This window comes from Myiozetetes cayanensis, unplaced genomic scaffold (assembly GCF_022539395.1).
Source record: "Myiozetetes cayanensis isolate MyiCay16 unplaced genomic scaffold, myiCay2020 scf1, whole genome shotgun sequence".
Classification (NCBI taxonomy): Eukaryota; Metazoa; Chordata; class Aves; order Passeriformes; family Tyrannidae; genus Myiozetetes; species Myiozetetes cayanensis.
In genome coordinates, this window is record NW_026086604.1 from 81,841,312 (window position 1) to 81,866,368 (window position 25,057).

Here is a 25,057-nt window from a genome sequence, read left to right on the forward strand (position 1 = left end):
ACTGCATTTATCTCTTTGTTGATAGGTTAAGGATTTGCAAGCAGGTATGTTAGAAACTGGGGAAATCCCAATTAATAAAACAGCTAAGATAGGTTGGAAAGTAAGAGCTGAGGAGACAGCGGCAGTTAAGTGGTTTTTTTGGCAGTCCATCAGCAGGAAGGAGGTTCACTTGAATGTTTCCTTTCTTTAATTTATTTTATTTATTTATTTTTTAAAGAAGAAATACCCTCTTTTGCATGGGCTGGTGAAACAGCCTTGGGTTTTTTTTATCCTCTCTTTTTTTCCCCCAGACATGCTTAGCATACAGGATTCTTCCTCATATGCCTGCTACCACAATCATAAATTATTTTAGTATTAGGTGACCAGAAATTGAGGGCATGTCTTTGCAGAAGACACTGAAGAAGAAATTTTCTATTTTGATTGCTCTGTACTGATGGAGATCTTGGGGCATAGGCCAAACTGAAAATCTTGATTTCTCTGCATATTCTCTTTTTACAGCTGCAGTGTTTTTCCAATTCTTATCAGTACTTTCCAGCTAAACACAGTGATTTTGATTTGCTGCTGCTTCATCACTGAATGCAGTTGTCTGTGTTCCTCCTTGTCAAATGTTCCTAAGCTTTTTAGAGAACTTTGTATTTTTTTCAGTGGTGACTCTGTCTTACCAGCAAGCCAAGTTCGCCAAGCTACCTCAGAAAATTATGAGGAATTGAGAGATGCTGTATTCTCACAGTTGTCTGATTTCAGCTTTTGTGTGTGCTAGAGGTAGGCATTCGTGACACTGGTAGGCAACGTTCAAACCTTGATCAAAATCCTCTGGGTATAAATAGGGAATGCTTGTGACTGCATTTTAGGTCTTTTTTGTTGAGTTAGATCCATGTCCCTGATGCTGGCCTATTCTTTGGACAGTCTTTTCTTGTTTTACCTCTTGGAGAAGTTAAATCCAGCAAGGGACTGTACTTCAATACCTCATAAAACTGAAGGTGACTTATTCCAGCCAGACATTACTGTTTATATTATAACACCAGAGGAGAATATTCACCTTGTCAAAGCTGAAGAATTCTGACATCTCCCTGCCAGTGCCTTCATTTCTTTGTTAATCTCCGACGCTCTTTTAGTACTTGTTAATTCATGCTTTCCTCTCTGTATTATACTCTGGTATGTGCGCAGGCTGCTGAATTCAGGTCTTTGTAGTGATGCTGTAGGTTTTTTTCATGAGCTTGTGGTATAATATGTGGGTGGAATTGGAAAGGGAAACAATTAATTTTGGACTGAGCTTTAATACTTGACATTCTGGTTCCATCTGATAAGCAGTATGAGTGGGATATCTTCAAGGAACATGAATCAGTTTAAGTCCATACACAAGAGAGATAGGAACAGTTGTGCTCAAGTAAATTTCCACTCCTCTGGAGGGCATTTATAAGATGTGCCTTCTAAGGCAGCAGCTGGCACATTGCACAAGGATGAAGAAATAGGGAAGTGGAAATAACCTGGAGGAGGACTTCTGTGTTAAATCAGTGTGAGGAGAAACATGATGGGCAAGTACAGTTTTAGGTGTTGTTGGTTTTTTGTTGGTTTGGTTTGTTGTTGGTTGGGGTTTTTTGGATTTGGGGTGTTTTTTTGCTGTTTGGGGTTTTTTTATTGTTGGTTTGGGGGCTTTTTAACATAATATTATAGCACAGAATTGACATTTTTGGCAGTAGCAATCTGCTGGTTCATTCTGTTCTTTGGCCAAAGAATGATGTTCCTTTTTAATTTTCTTTTTCTTTTTAAATATAGACAATATCTTGAAAGAATTATCTTTTCAGAATGTTTTTGCCATTTTAATGTAACAGCTGGTCAAAAGGAACATATAAGCAAGCAACATACTCATTTCTAAAAGTTAATTTAATTCTGTCATCTACAGACAGAGATTAGAGTGTAACTAATCTCTGACTGTCAGTTGTTTAATGAGAGATACCCTGCTATGACAGGGTTCCCGTTCCAGGCTGTTGGCAAGGTTTTTGCTGGTCACCTAAACTTTGTTTAGGACACTAAACTGTAGATTAGGATGATGAGGATTTATTTACAATGTTGTATCACTCCCTGGAAGATTTGGCAAAAGGGCAGGGTTGGGGGAAGGGGTGTGTGTGTGCAGAACATCAACTCCCCTCTCTCCTTTCCCCATTGGAAAATATATGCATCAAAACTTTTTCTGGCAGGAATACATAGATTCCGTTCAGTTTTAGTACCAGTGAGGGAACAACTTTAAATTTCTTGTTGTATTTCACCAATGTTAAAAGTTTATTACAAACAGAAGAAAGTTTGATTCATTTCTCTTTCAAATTTAAAATGGCTTCAGTATATAGTACACTGTATTAATTTCATCTTTATCAGAGCAATGTACCTTTTCTTACTTGAAACTTTTAGTTATACTTTGGGCTAGCTGTTCTTGAGCAAACTTCATAGCTGTAGGCTTTGGTGCTCTCTAGGTTACCTCTTTGGCTGCTGCTATCTGTGAAACACTCCAGGTTATTCTCCTGTAGCTTGCAAGAACAAAAGTAAAACACAGATCCTTCTTCAGGGTAGCAGAGCATGACCTTTCTTGGGGGGTGTTTGCTGCCAACCTCCTCATCCCCATCATATTCTTGTAAAAACTCACTTTTCCCAGCAGCCTTAAACCTGTTTATTACTTAAGCCTTTCCAGACTGAGCTGAAGCTGATCATTTTGTACTATCAGTGGCACAAAGAATACTGTGGCTTTAATGTTAATAAAAGTGCCTTTTTGTGGAGAGGGAAGACTATCAAGCACATTAGATTGAAGTTGCCGAAGTAGTAGCTGTCTGTACTTTTAGCAATAGGTGTACTTGCTGGTGTTTAATTAAGTACAGGATCTGCTAATGTGCTGTGCTTCAGTTTAGTGATCCAAATTCGAATGAGCTTAATTTATTTTTAGCTTGTAGCTAAAGGGTGAAATTGAGCAGCATCTTTTTAGAATAAATAAATAAATTTAAAACCCCTTTCAGCTGCTTATTCCCTTCGCTATATTAATCCTTCCTCTCCTCCCTTCCTCCTCTGGATTTTTAGCACCCTTGTGAATAATGAATGAGCCTGAGGATTAAACTGTGTTTCTCTGAAGTGGACTCCTCTGTTTGTGTAAAACAGCTAACCTAGTTTCAGTTCTGTGCAGTGCTGAGAGGTTTTTTTTGCTTCTAATGGAAATAGTGTGGTTTTTTTAATCCTTTGGCATTCCACGTGACTTTTGTAGCATGTTTGACCCTTATTTACTGCTGAGCAAGTTTCAACCAGCTGCTACTCTTGCAAATCCATTTCATTCATTAATAGGCCTTAAAGGTCAGTGTGGACTCCCGCGTGCATGGGAGCAGCTATCAATATTTTATCGCTTTCTCTTAAGATTGGCAGGAACGCACCTACCTTTTGTGTCCCGATCAGTGGCTGTACAGGCTTCAGACAGCACACTTAAGAGTCTCTGTTTGTTGAACTCAGCCTTGCCCCTTGCAGCTGCCCATTCCAGTTGGTTGGTAGGAGCAGTATGGCCTAGTCTGAACACGGTCGCTGCAGACTGGCAACACACACTTTTGTATCGCCCTGAAGGCAGCCTTTTCTGAAAAAGGGAGGGAGGAAGGAAGAGCGGTCATATTTCTGCTGAAAAGACATGGTTATGCCAAAGTTGGTTACCAAAGGATAAGTAGTTTTATTTTTCCATGTCTTTGGAATTGCTAGTGTGAATTCCAGCCCTCAAGATAACTACAGTGCTGCTGAGATCACCAAGCCTCCCCTAACAAACATGAATCCTCTGCCCGCAGAACTTCACTTGCAGGAATGGGCAGTGCCTATACCTCAGCAGGTCTTGTTCCTATCCTGGAAAAAGTCCTTTGGGGGAGAAAGAATAAGTCCATTTCTGTGCTTCTTCAGTCCTTGCTGCTTGTGGTGGGACTGCAAAAAAATACTTGACTTGGGCTTCTGCTGCTTCTACAAACAGGGGAAGGGCACTGAGAAACTACATAGAGATCTGGCTGTCTTGCTGCATGCATCAGCAAGCAAGTATATAGCTTTTTAAATTTAATTTGCTACTAGCACTGTCTGTCTCTCTTTAAAATCTAAGAGGCAAATTACTGCTTTGTCCCAGGCTTTGTTTTTTGTTGTACTGGGTACATCTTTAGGTATCCAAATATTCAAAGAGTACTTTTTCATATTTTGTAGTTGCTTTCAGGTTTAAACAAAATACTGGCTGCACCCTAGACAGTATTTAAAATACTGAAACATTGACTGGCTTTTTTTACCATTGACTTGTTTAGTCATTTGAAAAGCAGCTATGCTCTCATGAGTCGTTGATGATGAATACAGAATTCATTTTTGTGTGTAATGAATATGGAAATGATGTGGTTTGTGATTGCTCTTACCTTAAGGTACATCTGCATTAATGTTGGAGGTACTGAGCTCTTGATAACAGAACAGAAGAATTTTGACACACTCATTTTGCTGATGTTTTGTTCCTAGAAATGTGGTCATTTAAAAACACAATCAGAAACTTTGTTCTTTTAGTGCTAGACTTTTGGTCTTCTTGTCTGTTGTTGTGAACTTGTTGCCTTTGACCTTTGCTTTGTAACTAACTTAAGTTACCCCTTAGAGATTTTTATTTATACTTCTAGACAAAACCTGCAGGATGTTTCACTGAACACCCTTATGTAACTTCTCTTTGCAGCCTGAGATTTCTTAATGCCTCTGCCAACAAACTGGAAATGCTTCCTCCAGCCACCCTTTCTGAAGAAACCCACAGCATCTTGCAGGAGTTGTATTTGACCAATAACAACCTCACAGATAAATGTGTACCCTTGTTAACAGGCCACCCACACCTGAAAATCTTGCACATGGCTTACAATCGCCTACAGAGCTTCCCTGCAAGGTAAGTTTCGCTGCCTCTGGCCCACTGGTGGGTGGGCATCGTGAAATATTTTCACAGCAAGAACTAAGTTGCACAGAAATATGGTGGCAGAGGCTGTATTTTGAGTGTAGTGGTACTGCAGTGGGTGGATTCACCTGTTTATGCTCTCTTGCACATTGCTACCCTCTCTTGCAGTACACGGTCAAGTGAGTGCTGCATGTTGGTTGGTATGTTTTAATGATGCTTGAAACTCTTTTGAGCTGGACTAATTCAGCATGGCTACGCTATGCTTTTGAAAGTTGAGCAAGGAGGTCATCTGTTTTGCCCGCCTTGGTCACTTTGCTTTCACCTGGTGGGCTTCTCCTTGCAAGAGATTAGCAAGCATAATGGTCTGGAAATGTCTCCTCAATGTGGACTACACTCCACTAGGGAAAAATCCTCTCAGCTCCAGAAGGAGATTCTGCCTTGCCAGCAATTTCTGTACTTTCAACTCACTCTGTTTTAATCAGAAATCTTTCAAGTGGAAGATGTGCTGTAAAACTGATGGGGTACAACCTTGGAAAAGGGTTGACAATAAATAATGGAAAAGACATCTCTGTCCTTGTGTGATGTTCTGAGCAGCTGGGCTTCAGTGGCAAGGGGGAGGGTTGGAGATGAATTTAGGGGGAAGGGATGAGTGGGGTGCTAGACGGTGGAGGGGAAAATTTGAGATGGAATGAGAAACCAGGGTCAAAAGAAAGGGAAAGAAGGGAGGAAAAAGAGTGAAAGTGAGCTGGTGGGCAGGGGCAATGTAAGCAAAGTAATCTGAAAGGTAACATTAACAAACACTGGAAGAAACACACATTTCATTCCACAACTGTTTTTTAGCATATGTGTGAGGAGAGGTGACAGGCACTGCTGTGAAAAAGAGTCAAAGTCTACGATTTTGTTTTCTTAAAATAATGAAAACCACTGCTCTTATCGCCACTTCAAAATAAAATATGCATGTCTATTAAAAGAAGAATTCTCAAATTTTTGTTTTCATAGCAAAATGGCCAAGCTGGAAGAGTTGGAGGAAATTGATATTAGTGGGAACAAACTGAAAGCCATTCCAACAACCATCATGAACTGCAGACGTATGCATACTGTAATTGCTCACTCCAACTGCATTGAAGTCTTCCCAGAAGTCATGCAGCTTTCTGAAATAAAGGTATGGAATGAATGTGCTTTGGAAGAAGCAAGTGTAATGTGATTTTACCAATTCTATTCTCCCCTCGGGTCTTTCATTGCTATGGGATAGTATATTCTCAGAAATTATGGAGATCTGACAGCTGCTTTCTCCTCTGAAGTCATATGCAAAATATTTGCCCCTGTGCAGCCTCAGAGTGAAATGGAAGAGGAACCTCAAAGTCTAATTTATGCTTACCTTCATTAGATTGTATCTTCTCTGCCAAATAAGTGCTAATTGTCTTCTTGTGACAGTCTGTTTTGATACGACTTAAACATTTGGCAAGAGCTATGGGTAATTAACTCTTGCTGCCGTGGCAATTGGTTGATTGTGTAGGAATGGACTTTGTTTGGAGCACGTGTTAAAAACCGCTGAAGCTGCAAAATATGATAGGCCTTGGGGACAGAGATAAATTCCAGGAGCAAGGGATTTGAGTATTTAGGCAAGCTACTTTCATTTTCCTAATTGCAGTCATATTTTGTGGAAGGGGTGGGGGGGGAGGGGGAATGCTTAATCTGTCTCTTGTACGTGTTTCCAGAAGAAATTCTGTACATTTCTTGACACTTCTTTTTGTGGGACGCATTCTTTGCTTGACCACACTGATGAACACTGCTGCTTACCTTTTGCGAATCGAGTTCCTACTTCTTGCCTGACTCTAATGCAGAATAGTTTGCACTGTGCACTCTTTTCTACTGGCCAGAGCTGGGAGACGGTTATCTCACAGCATACAAATCTTGTGATACAACAGAAAAATCCGTCGTTCTCTGAGGCTGAGAACTGATTACCTATTCATGGACTCAAAACAACTTAAATGTCCTTCTGGCTCTCTGTGAAGTCAAAAGGCTAAGTTCCCAGCCTGACGTGTATGCCTCAGTGTCTGGGGTCATGGAAAGCAGCAGGAGCAATAATTCTGTTGGACAAGCAAGTACATGTAAAGATGAGCTTTGTGGTTTTAGCCAGGAAATCTCAAACAAACTTGTGGGGTTTTGAATACTCCTCCCTCTTTGGAACAATGGCCAGAGGAAGCAGAGGGCCATTTAGAATCAATCAGAAGTAAAGCCTTTTTTCTTAGAGGAAGAATTGGGGTGGGGGAATGAGGCTCTGCACGATAAACATTTCTTTAAAAATATGAGGGTGGTGTTAACAAAAACAAAAAAAAAAGATAATGTAAACATGCTGATAGGGAACAGTCACCTTTTTCCTTTTGTTCATGCATCTTGGGGAAAGCTGAATGCTTTATAGAAGCATTGCATTCAAAGTGCTACTCAGCGACACTGAGCAGAAAAAATGCTCTTGGAAGACCTGGCAGTTTCTTCCTGCTGGTTCTCTCTATGGTTATTTAGTTCTCTTTAGCAGAAGAAAGAGGTGTGGACATCACTGAGTGTTTTGGGAATGCAAGGATAGCGTGCGTGGCTTCATCTGAGAGGGCACAGTGTTCTTTGACTCCACCTTTGTGGAAGGACAGTGCCTGGTCAGTACTCCAGCCTAGTTTTGACTTACATGAGATGTGAGTTACCAGGTGGTAATGTGCCTTGCTGGGTATAGGAGTTCTGGCCTTTTGGCCATTTCTCTAGGTCAGGGTTGGTGTTTATCAGTTTGGAATTAAGCTTGTGCTGATTGCCTATATCCATTACTTGACCTTACCCGAGCTTCTTCTTAGATACATAAGAGCATTGAAAATGTGCCAAAGGAAGTTCAGAATTCACTGCTTTAAGTATGGATTTAGTCATTTGGTGAAATAAGCTTGCTTATAGCAAAGCACAAAGTCATATAGTCTGATGTCACCTCTGTGAATGTATCATATTTGATGGTTAATTTTAACTGAAGTGGCATTCAAACACTCTAAACTCCTGGGGAAAACTCTGTTACTTGAGGTAATGGGTGTTTTGCTTTTGTATTTAATTAGCCTGGGAGGCTGACATATTATGTTTTTGGTGTCAGTATTACTGGAACAGTTCGTGGCAGCAGTTACTATGCTGTCTGAAATGATTTCAGAAGAAAATTAGTGTAAATGATGATGCTTTTACAATTGCAATAACTCCAGGTTTTCCAGACACAAGGTCATTTTAGTGATATAATTGACTCTAAGCCTTTTTTACACACTCTTTTATATGCTCTGTAGCCCTTTGCAAGGCCACAGAAGTTGTGTTGCCCTCTTTTAAAGAGCCCAGTGGCTGTCTCTGAAATATCTTGCGCAATACATTTTTTAGGGGTTTTATTGTCTTTTATGGCAGGTATTTATACTGTCAGGTTTATCTGTGTGCACTGAAATATCTTCTGCGAATGGCTGAGCAGCTGGAAGCACACACACCTGAGTCAATGCCCCAGCAGACATTGCCTTGCAGCTGTTGTTTGACTGTGTTCAATTTAAAAAAAGGGCACTTTTGAAGTTGTTATTCATTGTCCTGGTGTTCTTGTGCAGTGAAACAATTGAGTAGTCCTTACTGCATATGCAGAGTGCAGCAACCCAGGCTTGCTTTTTCCAGCCTGGACCTCACTTTACTTTATCATCCAATTTTTATTGACTTATGAGTTGCTTCTATTCATGGTTGTCTTGCTGGGCTGCTGTGGGTGAGTGGGATACAGAAGTTTTTTTGTCACCGTTTTTGATCAAGATTATCTTTTGCAAGACCATTACCTTGAGATCTGAAACACGTGAAGATGTCATAGTAGTAACACCTTGAAAACAGAATGCTTGATCTTTGGTAGTTTTTCTCCTAGCTGAAAAGGTTAATATGGGTATGGTCACCTTTAGTCACAACTGACAATAACTGAGGTCCCTTCCAGCCCTGAACACAGAAGTTACAAAGCTATGGATGCAGCATGAGCAAATGTTGACTGTTAACCCTGTCTTTCATCTGACCTATCAAGCGCAAAATCCTGCTTGCAGTTGCAGGAGTTGTTCTTCTGGTGCTGCATAGGTGGGGCAAAACCAGCTTGCATTTCATGCATGAGGAAATTGGGATCAGTTAAGATGTAGACTTTCCTTTTTGCCTGGGGTGTAGAATAAAGACTAAATTTAACACAGGTCCACAGCAAGTTCCGCTTAGCCTTTTCTTCAAACAGTACAAGTGACACCTAAGAAATCCCAACCTGATAAATAAGCTCTCTTCACTACTGCCTAGGGACCAAGGGATCTGCTGTAGAGTGTTGCTGTCTTTGGCGCACTGGGCATTTAAGGAGAGCAATGAAATTACTGTATTTGTATTTTTCATTCCAGCATGCTCTTCCATCAAATTTGTAATACGTTGAGGTGTTGAACACAGCAAGGCAAGCTGGCAGCTTCCTTAATCTGCAAAGTAATTACTGGATCTCTAGAAGCAGCAAGAAGTTGTGCAGAGTCAAAAACCTCACTGGAATAACTGCTGTTAAGCTGTCTACTATTTTGTTTGCGTGACAGATTTAGACTTTGATTTCCTTATCAGGCTTAGATAACGTCAGCAGTTTGTTCTTGATAGATAATAAAGCCTCCATATTAGACAATCTTGGGATTCAAGATTTGGGTCAGAAATTTATTTCCGTTGTGCTTATTTAATAGTTTGGAGGTTTTTCGTTTTCAGAATTTACTAGGTTAATCTTATGCCTTATTCCAGCCCGGGACCCAGTGTCTTTGTCTACACCTACAAAAATGGAAGGGCCTCTCTTGTATTGATGGCAATTATGTAATGGTCAAAATGTGCAGCTAGGAAAAGTCTCCCTCTGCTTCTTTCAGCTCTTTTATTAAAGTTTCTGAAGTCTTTCCCTTTTTGCAGCTTGAAAGTAGAAAATGGTCTTTCAGAAAGATGTGGATAGTTCTTCTGTCCTCTGTTAAATACCAACTTTTTCTATCCTCTCAGAATTACTTTTTTTGCACCTTTTGGTGCATACAACACTGGTCATCCTGAAATAGCATTTGGAGAATTGATTTTGTTCCCAAATACCCTATTTTTCCTCGTGTATTGACTTTCATCTGCATATGCATCTTTAAACAATGTTTATGTAGGGATTTTGTCATTCTAGTGCATTTGTTCTAGCTAATTTGTGCTTAGCTGGTGGGTAGCCTGCAAGTTGCTCTGCTGTTTTGTATCATATTTTTTCTGAAGTATTTAAACTTTTTTTTTCCACTCATTTTATTGACTTTGTATTTAAATATGACTCCATCTAAGATGACAGAAATTAAAACCATGTTTAAAACGGCACGTTATTTTTTTCTTTTCCCCCCTCTACTCCTCCCCTCCACATACATGAATAACTCTGCTTATTTTAATATCCCTCAGTAAATACTGAATTCCTAGAAGCCTGCTCATACTCATACTGGTTTAAAATGACTTTGGGAGGAGGGACTGCTATGCTTAGAAGCCCCAGCTGTACTTATCTCCATTTCCTTTATCTATTAAAAGACTATTTTCTTCAATAACATTTTTTCTTAAATACTTCAAAAATCCACTGGCAATCTTTTTGTCTATGAAGAACAGACAAAACTTAGTGGTTTTGTGACAAGATGGCACCTGACTATAGATGGAAATGGAGGGAATATATTTCTAGGTGTCCCAGACATCTGGCAAGATGGCTAAGTGCCATATGAATTTCTTTTGTAGAGAACCACTTACCTAAATGAATGGTCTTAGGTCTTGGTTGCAGCGTTTATTGTTCACGAAACGTGCATTACCACATTTAATCAAAATTTGTATGATCTTGATGACAGCTGAATTCTCTTCTTTTTTGGCTGCTTTCCTTTTGCAGTGTGTGGATCTAAGCTGCAATGAACTGAGTGAAGTCACATTGCCTGAAAACCTGCCTCCAAAACTGCAAGAGCTGGACCTGACTGGAAATCCCAGATTAGCCCTGGATCACAAAACTCTAGAGCTGCTGAAGTAAGTTGCCTTACAGAGGGGGAAAGGGCAGAAAAGCTCTGTCCCTAGGATGTGATAAAACCGCAATACACAGAAGTGCATATCTCTTGTAAGGAGAATGTCTTCCTGTTGTCAGTGGATCAGAAAGTAGCAGGCTATGTGGATAGGTTGGAAATTGGTGCTTCCTTGAAGAGGATGACTTTGCCTACTCCAGTGCAATCACTTTCAGCTGTAACTCCTGGAGGGGTCTGCTAGTCTGGGTTAACCACTATTGGGCCAGTTTGATCTCTTCTGACAATAGAGTCAACCAAAAGACCTGTTTTGTGCCACTCTGGAGATGCCAGTAGCTGCCTACTTTTTCTTTCTTTGCATTTATCTGCTTGGGTCTCTTTGCCATTGCTCTGTTTTTTAGCTCTTCGCATACTGTTTCTTGTTACCCTTCATACCTCTCTGCTTTTGTCCTAGAAATGATACATTTTTCATATTTAAACCTCTCACAAAGACCCACATCTCGCACTAGAACAAACTAGTTCCTTTGCTTTGGGACCTTCAGTTTCCTTCCTGTTTACCTGTTTGTTTCCTGCCCTCACTTAAGTGTCATCCATAACTGAAATTCACCTTGTGCCTTGTTCTGCAGTGTGTTGGGAAGCTGTTGCACTAAACGAGATCATCTGTGGATAGTGGTGCTGCCTTGACCTTTTCTTATGTCCTTTAGGGAACTGCACCAGCTCCAGGTTTCCTTCTAAGTCTCTTTGATTCTTAAATACTGAATGGTTTCAAGGAGGATTGATTTACTTTTTAGGGGTTGATCAGTTGCTTCATGCTGTTTGCTTTTAAATGGTTAAGATCAGGCACTGGAGTGGTAAACCTCATCTGTTGTGCAAGCAAGGGAATCTTATGGTGTGAGTTTGCTTTTAGCTTGAATCAGCAGGTTTTACAAAATATAAGTGGAAATCTGCGTAATGATGAATTTTCACAGATGAAAACAAGAGTCCATGTTCTGCAGCAAACAGTGAAAAAAGGGGCATTCCTCTATTTAAAGCGCTTGTTTATTGCATGCAGGAAATCTTGCAGAAGCACTGTCTAATTTTGCTCTGGTTCACAGGGGGGAAAAGATACATGTTTTACACAGTTAATGAATTGTATCAAAACTTTAAGTGGAATATGAACTTGTGCTGTGTATAACCCAGCAGACAAGATGGGCACTCAGTTTCTTGCCACGTTAGTGTTCAGGCATCGTGCATTGTGGCTTTATTGTACAAATTGAAATCCTAAGTAGTTGGAGAGAAGTGTGGCCCAGTTACATGCCATATTTTCACTGGCAGATATGTGGTTCTTAATTCACAGAAAACTTTTTCCCCCTTGTGTGTGCATCTTGCTTGATTATTTGTTGGGGAGGCTGTTTCTTTTGTTTGCTTTGTTTTATTTTTTTAAAATAAATTATTCTAAAGACCTCAGGTCTGTTCCGTTCGCTAATATTCATTGGCCGCAGTCAGGTGTTTCAGGCCTCCTGAGAGGTTTCTCAGCCTGTACTGATATGCTACCCTGACTTCTCTGGTACACTGCTATAATTGACTGTGAGGGAGGAGGCGCTTCTTTCACTTGATTTTCCTGGCAGGCCCAAAAATACTTGTGCACTTGATACTTTTTATATCTTCCTTCTGCATGTGAAAGGCAGCTCTCCATCTGTGCCCTGGCAGGATTCAAGCAGGTAGTAGGTTAATATGTATTCTCAGTGCTGGTGAGAAGAAGAGTCCTGTCATGCATGCTTGCTTTTTTAATATGTATGGAGATCTTAAAGGAGGCTTGCATGCTTAGGATGATGTTGCCAAGGGATGTAAGAATTTTCAGTAGCAATTAAAATGGAAAAGAACAACAACAACAAAAAATAAATGCTGCTACTCTGATTTCTAGGAAAGAGCATCCAGTTCAATTGTAATAGTCATTTTAAATTAAGTGGGGAAATAAACCATGCTCTTCAGAAGCCTTAGCCCATATTGCCTGCATAGGATGTGCTGCTAGATATCATTCCTTTCTGGGCACATGGTCTGTTTGTAGTGCTATTAAGGAGGCTGAAAGCAGTGCGTTGAGGAATCTTTGTTTTCACCACTGCTGGGAAGCCTTGAGACAACTTCGGGTCCTTGACCTGCCCAGGAATCAATGGTCAGTCAACCCACTTAAAAAAAGAAACAGAAACCTTTTTGACCCAAGTTCCTGTGCCCTGGAGATAAGTGCCTTGTGTGAGAAGTCTGCAAAGAAAGAGTGTTTGCTCATGTGTGTACTGCTTTGCAGGTGCAGACAGAATTACAATCTCTGCTACTTTAGAAGAGATCCAGATTTCCAGCCTGATTTGGGGTTAGATAATCTCTTCTAATGCTTGTGTCAAGAAGTTTGCCTCCTGTTTGCCACACGGAGGGTTGCAGAACCAAAAACTTAAAACACAAGTGGTTCTAACATTATTTATGTAATTTGCTTGCTTTTAATCTGCTCTCACTGATGTACATCCTGGCTATTAACATAGAAGAAATCAAACTGGATGTGACAGTACTTCTGGTTATTTGAGGAAGGCTGTGCAATGCTGAAAAGACTTTTCTGTGTGTTTAGGTCAGGTAGGGATTTGGATAGAGAAAAAAATGAATGCTCAGAGTGAACAGTTAGACCTTTCTGCTTGTGTCCTTTTATGTTTCTTTTGGTTCATGAAAGGTTCGGGTGCCTTTGAAGTCTCTGCAGCATGTGGGGAGCTCGCTTTTCCTGCCTTTGGAAGAGAGCACTAGGGAGCAGGGGGTAGGTCATCTCTCCCCAGCAAATCAGGGCTGTGAGGAGAAGGGTATAAACAGAGAGGGCTGGGCCTTTTTTAAGTCTTTACTATGCTCCGTGAGATACTTGAAATTCAGGCTAAAGGCTATGTTGGCAGTAAATTGGAGGGTAGAGGATCAAGGGCCTAAGTAAAATTGGACTGCACAATTGGGGAAGGCAGAAGGGCTGTTGCCTGCTGTTGGGACTACAGACTGGCTCTTGCAGGTTGATGCAGGACCAGGATGGAACTGATTTCAGTTTTGTGGGTGTTTTCATGAAAGGCTGTTACTACATGTTGTTGCTTCTAAATAATTTTTTTTCTTCCGTTTAGGGGATGCTGTGGGTCATACAGGATATTTCATTTGAGTACAATGAAAAGAGTGCAGAGACTTGTTGTTAAAATGGGTGGGAGAGATGTATAAGTTAAAAAGAGTCACTCCCCTGTACTGGCTTTCATCAAACTAGTTACAAATTTGCTTTGTATTCCTACAGGACCAGGTTTGAGACAAATAGCTCGAGGTGAGGTCAGGGAAAGAACAGCCAGCTAAGCAGAACAGTGCAGCTGACACCCTCATAGAGGCTGTCAGAAGCATTGTTTGTTGTATACAGGCACATAAAGGTAACCCTTTTGTATGTCCTGTTTCATTTTCTTCTATTAAATGTATTGCTAAGAACTGGGAGAGTAGGAAAAGGTATTCTCTTCACGTTTGAAGTTGGATCGTGTCAGCACTTGAATCCATTGCATCTTTCCCCTCTCCTTTCTCCTTGCAGCAATATCCGCTGCTTCAAGATCGACCAGCCCTCAGCCGGTGATGCGTCAGGAGCACCGGCGGTGTGGAGTCACGGCTACACGGAGGCGTCCGGCGTCAAGAACAAGTACGACCTGGCGTGGGTTTTGTTACATGGGCACTCTAGCAGCAGAGCCCCTCTATGCCAAGATAAAGAAATCCTTTCTTCAGTGAAAGTTTTGGGACTCACAGAGGCAGAGGCTGTGTCACAACCCTGCATTTGTATACCAAGCCTCTGCTTGGCTCTCCACTGTGGTCTTTGTTAGGGAAGTTGCTAAGATACAAGTGTAGCCGACACATTTGGTCCGTGCAACACTCTGGTACTTGCAAAGGATCTGAGTGTTTGAAAGCATTTTCCTCTTTGTAAAGCTTCTTTATCTTCAACCAAAGGATGTTTACCAAGCAAATCAGAGATACTAAAGGAAGAGACAGAATGGCCAAAACTCTGAATATTCAGTCTGTGGCACTCCTGTGATTAAAGCAGCGCTTGACAAATAATCTACCCAAGAGCATTGTGATTAATCTTTCTTTGTTCCTCAAATACCTTTTGAGAAATCCTTTGCTACCTAGGTTTCTGTAGCAAGTGCCAGCAAGCCTTTACCAACTGTTAACTGATTTAACACGCAAGTTGGTCCCAAAGATGGCTTTTGGAGGAGCAAGTGCAGTTTAAATCAGTGTGTCAGGGATACTTTCTCCCCTTTTTCTACAAATAAGGGACTAGTTCACATGCTGAAAAGGAGGAAGAATGTTTAGGGCTTGGCGTGAACTTCCACTATAGTTTCCTCCCCATCTTAGCACTGTTGATGGGCCTGACTTGTCTCCACACTCAGAAAGCAGTCCTGAAATGCCTGTGAAAAGGGGTGATTATAGCTAGCTCTCAAGCCAGGTCAAAATGACAAGTTGAAAAACTAACAGTGGGATTGATGTTCTCCTGCTTCATTTTTTCACTAGGCTGTGTGTGGCAGCACTTTCAGCCAACAACTTCTGTGACAACCGGGAGGCACTTTATGGTGTTTTTGATGGCGACCGCAATGTGGAAGTGCCGTATTTGCTGCAGTGCACCATGAGTGACATCTTAGCAGAAGAGCTACAGAAAACAAAGAATGAGGAGGAATACATGATCAACACTTTCATTGTTATGCAGAGGTGAGTCTTGGATCTGAAGAATTTTTTGCCTTGGCTGTGCTCTCCGGGCAGGTTGTTTGCTTTCAGGTCAGACACCTGCTCTTGCTTCAAAAAAATGTGAGGTGGGGGAATAGCCTTGGTACCTGGCTACAGTGTTTTCTTATATTGCTTGTTTTGTGGATATTGCTCTCTGTTCCTTTCAGGTGTGGGGAGAAAAACCCCAACACCTCCCCAGTCAAACAAGAAAAACTCCAACCCACCTACAGAATTACTAAATGCCCATGACTAAGTAGTGGGTGGAGATTTATTCTTTTTTTTGTATCTTCTCTAAGTTTTACCGTTCACAATTTACCATAACCAAGTCAGTGCTGTGGATGTGTTGATCATCTTTTTAAACTTCCTTACTACTGCTGCCTGCAAAGTCTAGACTTGCTCTTTCTGTTTCTCTGTACCAATTCAGGTTATTTAAGGCTACACAGCTATTTAAAACAGATAGTTTGACTCCTCAGAAATCCCTTTGGCCTTAGAATATCATTTGAGCAGGACCCATCCAGAGACATTGTGATACAATGCTGTGAGTGTAATAGTAGTTTTGTGTAGTGGTTTGGAAACTGTGTGTGCTCTTCTTGACAGAAGAAGAAATTGTGCCCAGGGAGACACCGAGTGAAGGAGGAGTACAAAGAGAATTGAAGAAAGGAAGAGGTCAGGGAAACAAAGGATAAAACAAATAAGCAGCTTAGAGACTAAGGAAGTGGACCAAATCAAAAGTAGTATTGGTTATTGTTGAATTGCTGCACCTTTGGAAAGTGCCTTCTAGCAGTGGATTTCACAGCCACTGTGATTTTTTTAAACTAAACATTTCATATTTTAAAGAGCATTATTCTGGACACATCATAAAACAGTGAACCTCTGCCTTCTGTTTTTGCTCAAAAGTAGAGTTTTTACAGTCAGAACTATTATTATTATTATTATAACAAAATCTGTAGCTTCAGAAGCCAAAGCTCTATCTGACCTTTAAAACAAATATCTATAAGATGTAAAGGAAAAAAAACAACTGAAATTCTTTAAAAGTGCAAAAGATTTTTTTTTTCTAAAATTGAGCAGATTTGAATATCTGCTTATGTGAAAATAACACACTGCCTGAAAAGTTGCACGTGAGATCTCTGCAGTGCTTCTGCTGTAGTGTCACAGTCTTCAGTGGAGACTTTTGTTTCTGTCCCAGTGATCCGACAGAGTCAGGGCCCCGAATGCTTGTGGAACAGCGGCTGTTTCTCCCTAGTACCCCTAACACTTGTTTTCCAGTTAAAGAACAATCATTGTTTTGTTCAATTCCAGGAAACTTGGAACAGCTGGACAGAAACTTGGAGGCTCTGCTGTCCTTTGCCATATAAAACATGATCCCATGGACCCTGGTGGATGCTTCACGCTAACCTCAGCAAACGTGGGGAAGTGCCAAACTGTTCTCTGCCGGAATGGGAAACCTCTGCCTTTGTCCAGGTGTTACGTGATGAGTTGTGAAGAAGAGCTGAAGAGGATTAAGCAGCATAAGGCCATTATCACAGAGGTTAGAGAACAGCTGGAATTGTTACAACTTGCAGCTTCCTTGAAGAGTATTTGTACAACAGTGCGTGAAATTACATGTTGATATTAGTAACCTCTAGGAGGTAGTGTTCATGGTATGGGTTCTGGAGTTGCACTTTTCCTTTCAAGGTGATTCATACCATGCAATCAAATTGCTTTTCCATCCCATTGCCATGCAGGATTTTGATTACCTTCCAAGAGTGAGCAGCTGGAACAGGAAAGCAGACACCCTCCTCCTAATGGGAGAGGAATTGCTGTGTTGGAGCTGTCATGATGAGCCTCTCCAATTGAAAAGAATGAGAGGGCAGAGCACTTGGAGCAATGTTGTCCTTCCCTTAGGAGACTCCTTGCTCCCGGCAGGCTGACTTTGCTGTCTGAACTCCTATGTTCCCAGTACTGCCCTTTGACAGGCTGCTCTTGAAGAGAGCACTTGCCCAAAAGGAAAACTCACCCCGCGCTCAGCTGAACCATGAGAGAGGATAAAACTATTTGTTCCCTTCTTAGAAGCTTGAAGCCACTGCTGTCAGTTTTGCTTTGCCTTGTGTGACACATGGATAAATATCGAGTCCTCCTAATGGTGGAGGAAAGGGCAGAAAACTCACTGCAGTGTGCCCGAGAGCAGAGTGTGCACGTGTGTGTGTAGGGATGTGTGTGTGTGGAATAAGTCATGTGCCTATTGATCTTGCCAGGGAAAGGTGACGACTGGGATCTCAAACGTGACAAGTTGAAAGGGAGTCACTCCAACGTAGTGTGCATCACCAAGGCATGCTCATTATGTTGTTCTGTAGAGGAAAAGGGAGATTTCTGTGCTGAATCTTAAGATGACTCACTGATTTCATGTGCTTTGATGGCTTATCACTGCTGTCAGCCTTCTAATGGGGAAGTTAACAAGCCAACATGGGGTTTTATTACTTCTGAGTGGTTTTAAAGAGGCAGCTTTTTTAGTCTTGGTTCACTTTTCCGTGGTTATCCGCTTCATAATAAACCCTACAGTTGTTAGCTGGACCCAAAGTGTGTAATCCTCACCTTTGCTGTGCTTCCCAAACACACAATTAGCAGGGTGCAGCTCTCCCCAGCAGGCTGACAGATAGCTAGGCTTGCTGTTTCAGACACTTGCTCTGCTTATTCTGGCAGCTTGGATTCTAACCAGGACAGGATTCTGGGATTTGGACGTGCATGGGATTTTTTTTCTCAAATGCGTCCATTTTTACTGATGTTTTCCCTTCAGATACTACTCCTCCTCCCTTTGGAAATGTCATATCTAAGTGGAAATGTAGTAAGTAATTGGGGCATGTAAAACATTTCACTACAACTCAGCTGACTGAGACATGCAGACTTGCTCTCTGCTACATTTGACTTGCATGCTTCATTTAAAGTATTTTTTTAATGAACTTTTGTTTCTGAAGTGATGAGCCAAGATGAAACCTACGATTGTTACAGCTGCAAGAGAAGACTCATAACTGAATGACCTGCCCCTATATCAAATGGAGCTGTGTGTTGCTTTGCCCTGTATAAAGCCAGATATCGTGGGTGGAGGAGGGATAAGTCTGACTCACTAGTAAAACATTTGTCCAGTTGGCTCTTGCAGCTGCAGGGGCAGAATAGATGGCTCTTTGTTGCAGCCTTCTGCTTTGTTGGTCTGTGCATAGGTGATGCTGATGACAAATCAGTCAGGTGTAGGAGGCATAGTGCAGGATTGCAAACCAGCCTCTGCTGTGCTCTGATCCCAGCTCTGTCTCTCCTTGCAAGTCACTTTGCTTTTCTGTCTCCTTAAATGGCACTATAAAAGGCAGCGCTGGGGGTACTGCAAAAACAGCCATCAATAAAATGCAAGGAGGTGCAGGTACTGTGTATCCTTGTCTGTCTTGTTTCCAATTTCTTGTCCTTTTTAATTTCAGGATGGCAAAGTGAATGGTGTGACAGATTCAACAAGAATCTTGGGGTACACCTTCCTCCACCCAAGTGTTGTGCCGCGTCCTCATGTCCAGTCCATCACCTTAACTCCGCAAGATGAGTTCTTCATTCTGGGAAGCAAGGGGCTGTGGGACAGTCTCTCGATGGAGGAAGCAGTGGAGGCAGTCAGGAACGTGCCTGACGCGCTGGCAGCCGCGAAGAAGCTTTGCACTTTGGCCCAGAGTTACGGCTGCAATGACAGTATCAGCGCTGTCGTGGTGCAGCTCAACGTGACGGAGGACAGCTTCTGCTGCTGCGAACTTAACGGGGTCCCACCCCCCAGCCCAGGCATTTTCCCCCAGTCTGTCAATGTGGTCATCAAGGACAGGCCAACAGACGCGCTTGGGATGCCGTCTTCGAGCAGCGGCATGGCTTCGGAAATCAGCAGCGAGATCTCCACCTCCGAGATGAGCAGTGAGGTGGGGTCCACAGCCTCCGACGAGCCTCCCCAGGTAGCCATGAATGAGAACAGCCCGGCCTACCCGGGGGAGCAGCGCTGCATGCTGCACCCCGTCTGCCTGTCCAACTCTTTCCAGCGGCAGCTCTCCAGCGCCACCTTCTCCAGCGCCTTCTCTGACAACGGCCTCGACAGCGACGACGAGGAGCCGATCGAGGGGGTGTTCACCAACGGCAGCCGCGTGGAGGTGGAGGTGGACATCCACTGCAGCCGAGCGAAGGAGAAGCAACTGCTCCAGGTGCCGGTGGAAGCCAGCGACGAAGGTATCATCATCAGTGCCAATGAAGATGAGCCCGGCCTTCCCAGGAAAGCTGAATATTCTGCCACGGGCACAATAGGGCGCCGGCGGGGCAATGGTTCTGTGGCACCGCACGAGAGGAGCCATAACTTAATTGAAGTTGCAACGGATGCGCCACTCAGAAAAACCGGGGGCTACTTTGCTGCTCCAGCACAGCCTGATCCTGATGACCAGTTCATCATCCCACCAGAGCTTGAGGAAGAAGTCAAGGAGATTATGAAGCAGCACCAGGAACAACAACAACAACAGCAGCAGCAGCAACAGCAGCAGCAGAGGCAGTATCCGATGGACCACCTGGCAGACTATTATGATACACCACTATGACCCACTCTATTTACTGCTCAGAAATAAACTAACAAATAAGGACACTAGAGTGTGAGACCCAGTGGGCTTGCATTACAGCAGGGGTTTTCCTTATCCTTTTCCTTTATATACTTCCTTTTCCTTATCCTGCCACTACAGATAACTGCAGCTTTTCAGTTTGTTAGGTTTAATATTCATTGACTTTCTTCTAGAGACGCTTGACTGGTAAAGTTTAAAATAGTTAACCTTCCCTTAACATATCAAGTGTAAAAACAGAAAAACAAAACAAAAAAAAATAAAAATAAAAAGGTTTAATATATTGCTGAGAAACAGATGATGATGTAATATTTTTTAAAATGGCTTGTTTGTTTTGTTTGAAAAGCAGGGCAGTAGCCAGTGCTAAATGATTTAAGTAATATTGTAATACTGTATTTCTTTGAGAGAAAAGGCTTTTTTTGGTCTTGAAAATGATAGACATTTGTAGAATATGGAGACTAACTCCTAGGAGTTGCTTTACTCTTTCAGGTGACTTAAGTCACTGAGATTCACTAATTTTCTCTGAGAGAACAGTTGATTGGGAAATTCCTGTAAATAGCTCAGTGTTGTATAGTGATGCTTACATGTTTTGTAGCCTTGGCATTAAGGACACAACCTGAAAAACTGACCTTTTTTCTTAAAAGCGACTCTTTGGGCCATGGTCGTGGAGCGCGAAGGACTGCGTGGCTGTGTACAAGTTAGCCAGAGCCAAGGTGGTGTAGACCATTTAAAGAAACCCACTTTTTCCTCCAGTCTCTTTCTTTCCTTACTTTTACAGACACGTTTTGTTTGTGTTCCTTACTGCTGCCACAACCAGCATGATTGTATAGAGCTCATTTGCTGTAGAACATTTACATACCAAGAGTTATATTAAAGCCGAATGCACAAATGAACATGTCATAATTTTTGTTATAATAAATATAAAATTTACACCTGATGTCTGCTTTTATGTCTGAATAGCTGAGCAGCAGCTCTCAAAGAGTAGCTTGCTGTGGCTTATCAGCGTGCTGCTCAATTAAACCAAGAAGTGTCGAAACTTTTTCAGCTTGATCACATTTTTACAATAACTGCAGAAGCTCACGTGTACTTTCAGAATTTTTGTGTGGCCTTTAAAAGATAAGAAACAACTCTCTGAGGAATTGATCTGTTTCTGCTTTTCTTTCTCAGTACTAATTCAGCACTATTGATTTGCCCTTTGCCACGGTATTGAGAGTTCCAGAGGACTGAAGAGGAGCGGTGCTCTGGCTGTGTCCCACTGGGACTTGAGTGACTGAAGATAAAAATGATGAAGGGAGAAGAAAGGGAGAAGAAAATATTGGATACAGAGAGAAGAGGTGAAATAATAAGGAGAAGGCAGAAAAATGAACTCCAAACTACCTACACAAACTCAAATTTGCTCGACTGTGCTGAATGAACACAAGTTCAATGGCAATTAGACTTTGGTAGCAAAAGGGCATCTATTTGTGATTCCTGTGGGAAAGGAGCAACACCCTTTTTCAGTATTGCCTCTAGCCACCTGCTCCATTTCACTTGTCACTTTTTTAAAAGCTGAATTAGTGTGCAAGCATGACAGTGTCTTGCTCCTGCTTGACATTTGGTCTGTATTTTGGGAGAGGACTGTGGTAACAGGCTGTTGTCCTTATTCTGTTCTAGGGTGAAATAGCCAAGGTAGAACAGAATTACTGTTAACAAGAGATTTTTAGTTCCTTTTTCTTAAATAATTACAATAACAGAGGAGCAAACATTAAAATTATCTTGTTTGGTAAATGTTTATAGCACTGTCTACTGTAGATCTAGAAGATTGTACTTCATTGTAATTTGAGCTTCAAAATATCTTTCTTAAAGAAAACTCATTAAATAATGTATTTAAACAAAAATAAGTTTATGGTTTATTGGCTAGTAACTCCTAGGTGTTCTTTGGTAAACAGTTTGTGTATTTCAAATTTTGCTGAACTGACTCATTTTCCTTGGAAAATGTTATATCTTTTTTTTTCCTTCTGTTCAGGTGCTGCTTGAGGCTAAAGGTGATAACTAGCAAGGACACTATCATGGCCTAGGCAAGTGATTACAAGTTTAGGGTTTCCTGATCCAGGTGGAAAATTCTGTATATCCTGGAAAAAAACAACCAACCAAAAAACCACCAAAAAACAACCCAAAAAGGCAGTTCTTTTCCTACTACTAGTGGAGGAGTAATCTGGCTGCCTCAGTCTATGGTCTCTATTTGTGATAAGGTGCCTCTGGTGTGCTGTACATGTGGTACTCCAGAGAGAGAAGCAGAGGTCAGAGTAGGGGTGGAAGGGGACCATTTCATGTGAGCTAAACTTTGGCTCAGTGCTGACAACTGACACTCCCCTTTTCTCATGTGAGTAGGAGTATATGCATGTAGGCTTCATAAAGACTTTCCTTTCATTTGAAGGAGAGACTCCCAAGAACTTGGCAGGCCCTGTGGCGTTAGCTGCTTACTGCAGTTTCCCTCCTTATGCCCTTACCTATAGAGGGTCAAAACTGACAGCCCACTGAAGCTTGCCCCCTTTCTTGCATCATGCCTTCTGTAAAGGTAGGAATGGCATTCTGGAGTCAGGGCTTCTGTGGCATCAAAGTGACAGGATTTTGGCAGAGGAACTGTACCTTTGGATTTTCCCTCTGCCTTGAAGATGATGTCTGTGATAATGTCCTGTCTTAACAAGTCTTAATGTGAAGGATTGATGCATTCATAGGGGGCGACTTCGTCCCTCTGCTGGGCTTTGTGTAACATGTTGGACTAGATTAGTGGGTTGCATGGCTTGGAGCATCTTTGGAAAGTTCAGCATTTATTTTTAAACAAGGGCAAAAGGGTATTTTGTCCTGGCTTTAAACTGAGACTTGGAAAACAAGGTACAGTTTTTGCAACTCGTGATTTTTCCAGACGTTGCTGTCCTCTTTCACAGAAGGGGGTTGGTATGTTCTTATCTCTTGAGGGCTGAAGCTGAAGTCATTGATTGCATCTACGTGCACTACTACTGTACATGTTTTTCTGATTATGTGCACAGTATCTTTTGCACAGTTTTGACCTACTGGGAGCTATCTGACTCAGAGACGTGGATTTGTTTGCAGAACTTGAAAGCTGTACCAGGGATGAAGGTTGGGGGCTAAAAAGAGAGGAAAGCTTTCAGCTGGGGAAAAATGTAGAGCCGCATTATCTTTATAATCAAACCTTGCATGTCCTTTGAAACTTGCTCATAGACGTATCTGAGACGAGTAGAAATGCATGAACAGGACGAGGTGGATGGCTGATGGTAGAGAAATGAACGCACATTATTTCCTGGCGGACAATAGGAAGCTATGGTGGTAATGAGAAGTAACTGGGTGGCTTCTGTGCTTGTAAATGTGAGCTTCTTGTTGTGCCATAAAAGCCTTTTTCTTGATTTCTGCCCAAAGTGCTCGAATATAACGCGTTTTGTTGTACCTGAATAACCTGTTGGCATCCTGCTTACGCCTTCAACCGGTCCCACAGTAGCGTCACCTTCCTCTGGCTTACTGCCCTTGGAGCGTGCTGGCAGTGTCCAGGTAGGTTGTCTCGCTCACTGCTAGAGAATGTGCTGCTGCTGAAGTGCCCCATATGTTTTGCTTTCAGTAGTCTCTTTGTAGCAAGCCCAACTTCATCACTAGCCCTCATGTTTACAACTCACGCACATGATTTTCTAGCAAATCATATGTATATGTTTGTTAAGTATAACTTTGCTGCTTTGGAAGCACGTCCACGTGGGGCTGAGTGTTAATGAAATGTCACACATGGCTTTGGAGATCATTTCTGCATCTCTGCACTAGCCATGGATGGTGTCTTCTGGGGACAGCCTTGCAGGTCTGGGCTTGCAAATGTTCACTTGAGTGGGTTGATTGGGATAACCTAGTGAAGAGTTTACTGCTCTGGGGTGCAGAAGGGCTTGAATTGATTCAAGCAGAGGATTCAAAGGAGTGAACAGAGCAGTAACTTTAGCCTGGTCAGCCTGATTTCCCTGGACACTGCCTGCCGTCACTAAAGAGATGGGTTTTTCTGAGAGGTGAAGGCACTCAAGTCTTAAACCAAGCAGTTGTCAGCAGTGCTATAGGATCAGGTCCCTCAGAGCTTTGGCTGCAGGGGGAGCTACGCGGCCAGAAGGTGGTAAAAATACCTTTCGGGCTCTGATGGAACCAGGATATTTTGGTGTCTGTTAAATGACTCTACGTTTACTTTTTTCTGTTAACCTGCTTTACTGCCCTGCTTTGTTAATTCAGTTGACTTGCTTCAGGGCCAACTGACTGCACTACTGTTGGATTAATTGATTTGTTTCTTACAGATTTAATTGTTACCTGCATGCTTGCACTGCTTGCAGTGAGGATTTCATGGAACACTGCATGAACCAATCTGTTCCTCTTGAATGCCTGCATTTTGGTGAGGGGTACAGTGTCCTACACTGATGGTGTAAGTGTTTTCATATGCCCTCCCTAACAAGACTGCTGCTTCTATGGAAAGGTGAAAGTTCAAATTCATCTGCTGTCCAAGAACAGGAAACCTTCTTGCAGCTATTTCAATCAAAAGGTGGGGATGGAATCTCCCTAAATATTTAATAGATTAACAGCAGCCCCAGGGCAGAATCAATCCCACTTATCTAGCACATCAGTGGGGACAAAGTTCCTTGCTTGCTCCGAGTCCCTGGTTTAAATGATCGGTCCCTGCTTTTATCCAGACTATTTTATTTATATTTCCATTCCTGTTGAGGTCAATAGTTCATCCTTTATATCATCCTTTCTCAGGCTGACAAGTTTGGATCACCTGCGGT

General features: G+C 42.0%; 1 protein-coding gene across 1 annotated transcript in view; it reads left to right on the forward strand.

The window, feature by feature from the left end:
- The window catches only part of PHLPP1 (PH domain and leucine rich repeat protein phosphatase 1), a 132,111-nt gene extending 110,916 nt beyond the window's left edge, over window positions 1-21,195 (forward strand). The window contains 7 exon segments of the mRNA XM_050307594.1: window positions 4,703-4,903; window positions 5,909-6,071; window positions 10,812-10,942; window positions 14,489-14,593; window positions 15,457-15,651; window positions 16,966-17,194; window positions 19,110-21,195. Coding sequence (XP_050163551.1) covers window positions 4,703-4,903; window positions 5,909-6,071; window positions 10,812-10,942; window positions 14,489-14,593; window positions 15,457-15,651; window positions 16,966-17,194; window positions 19,110-20,243 — 2,158 coding nt within the window. The 3' untranslated portion in view covers window positions 20,244-21,195.
- Window positions 21,196-25,057: the final 3,862 nt, after the last annotated feature.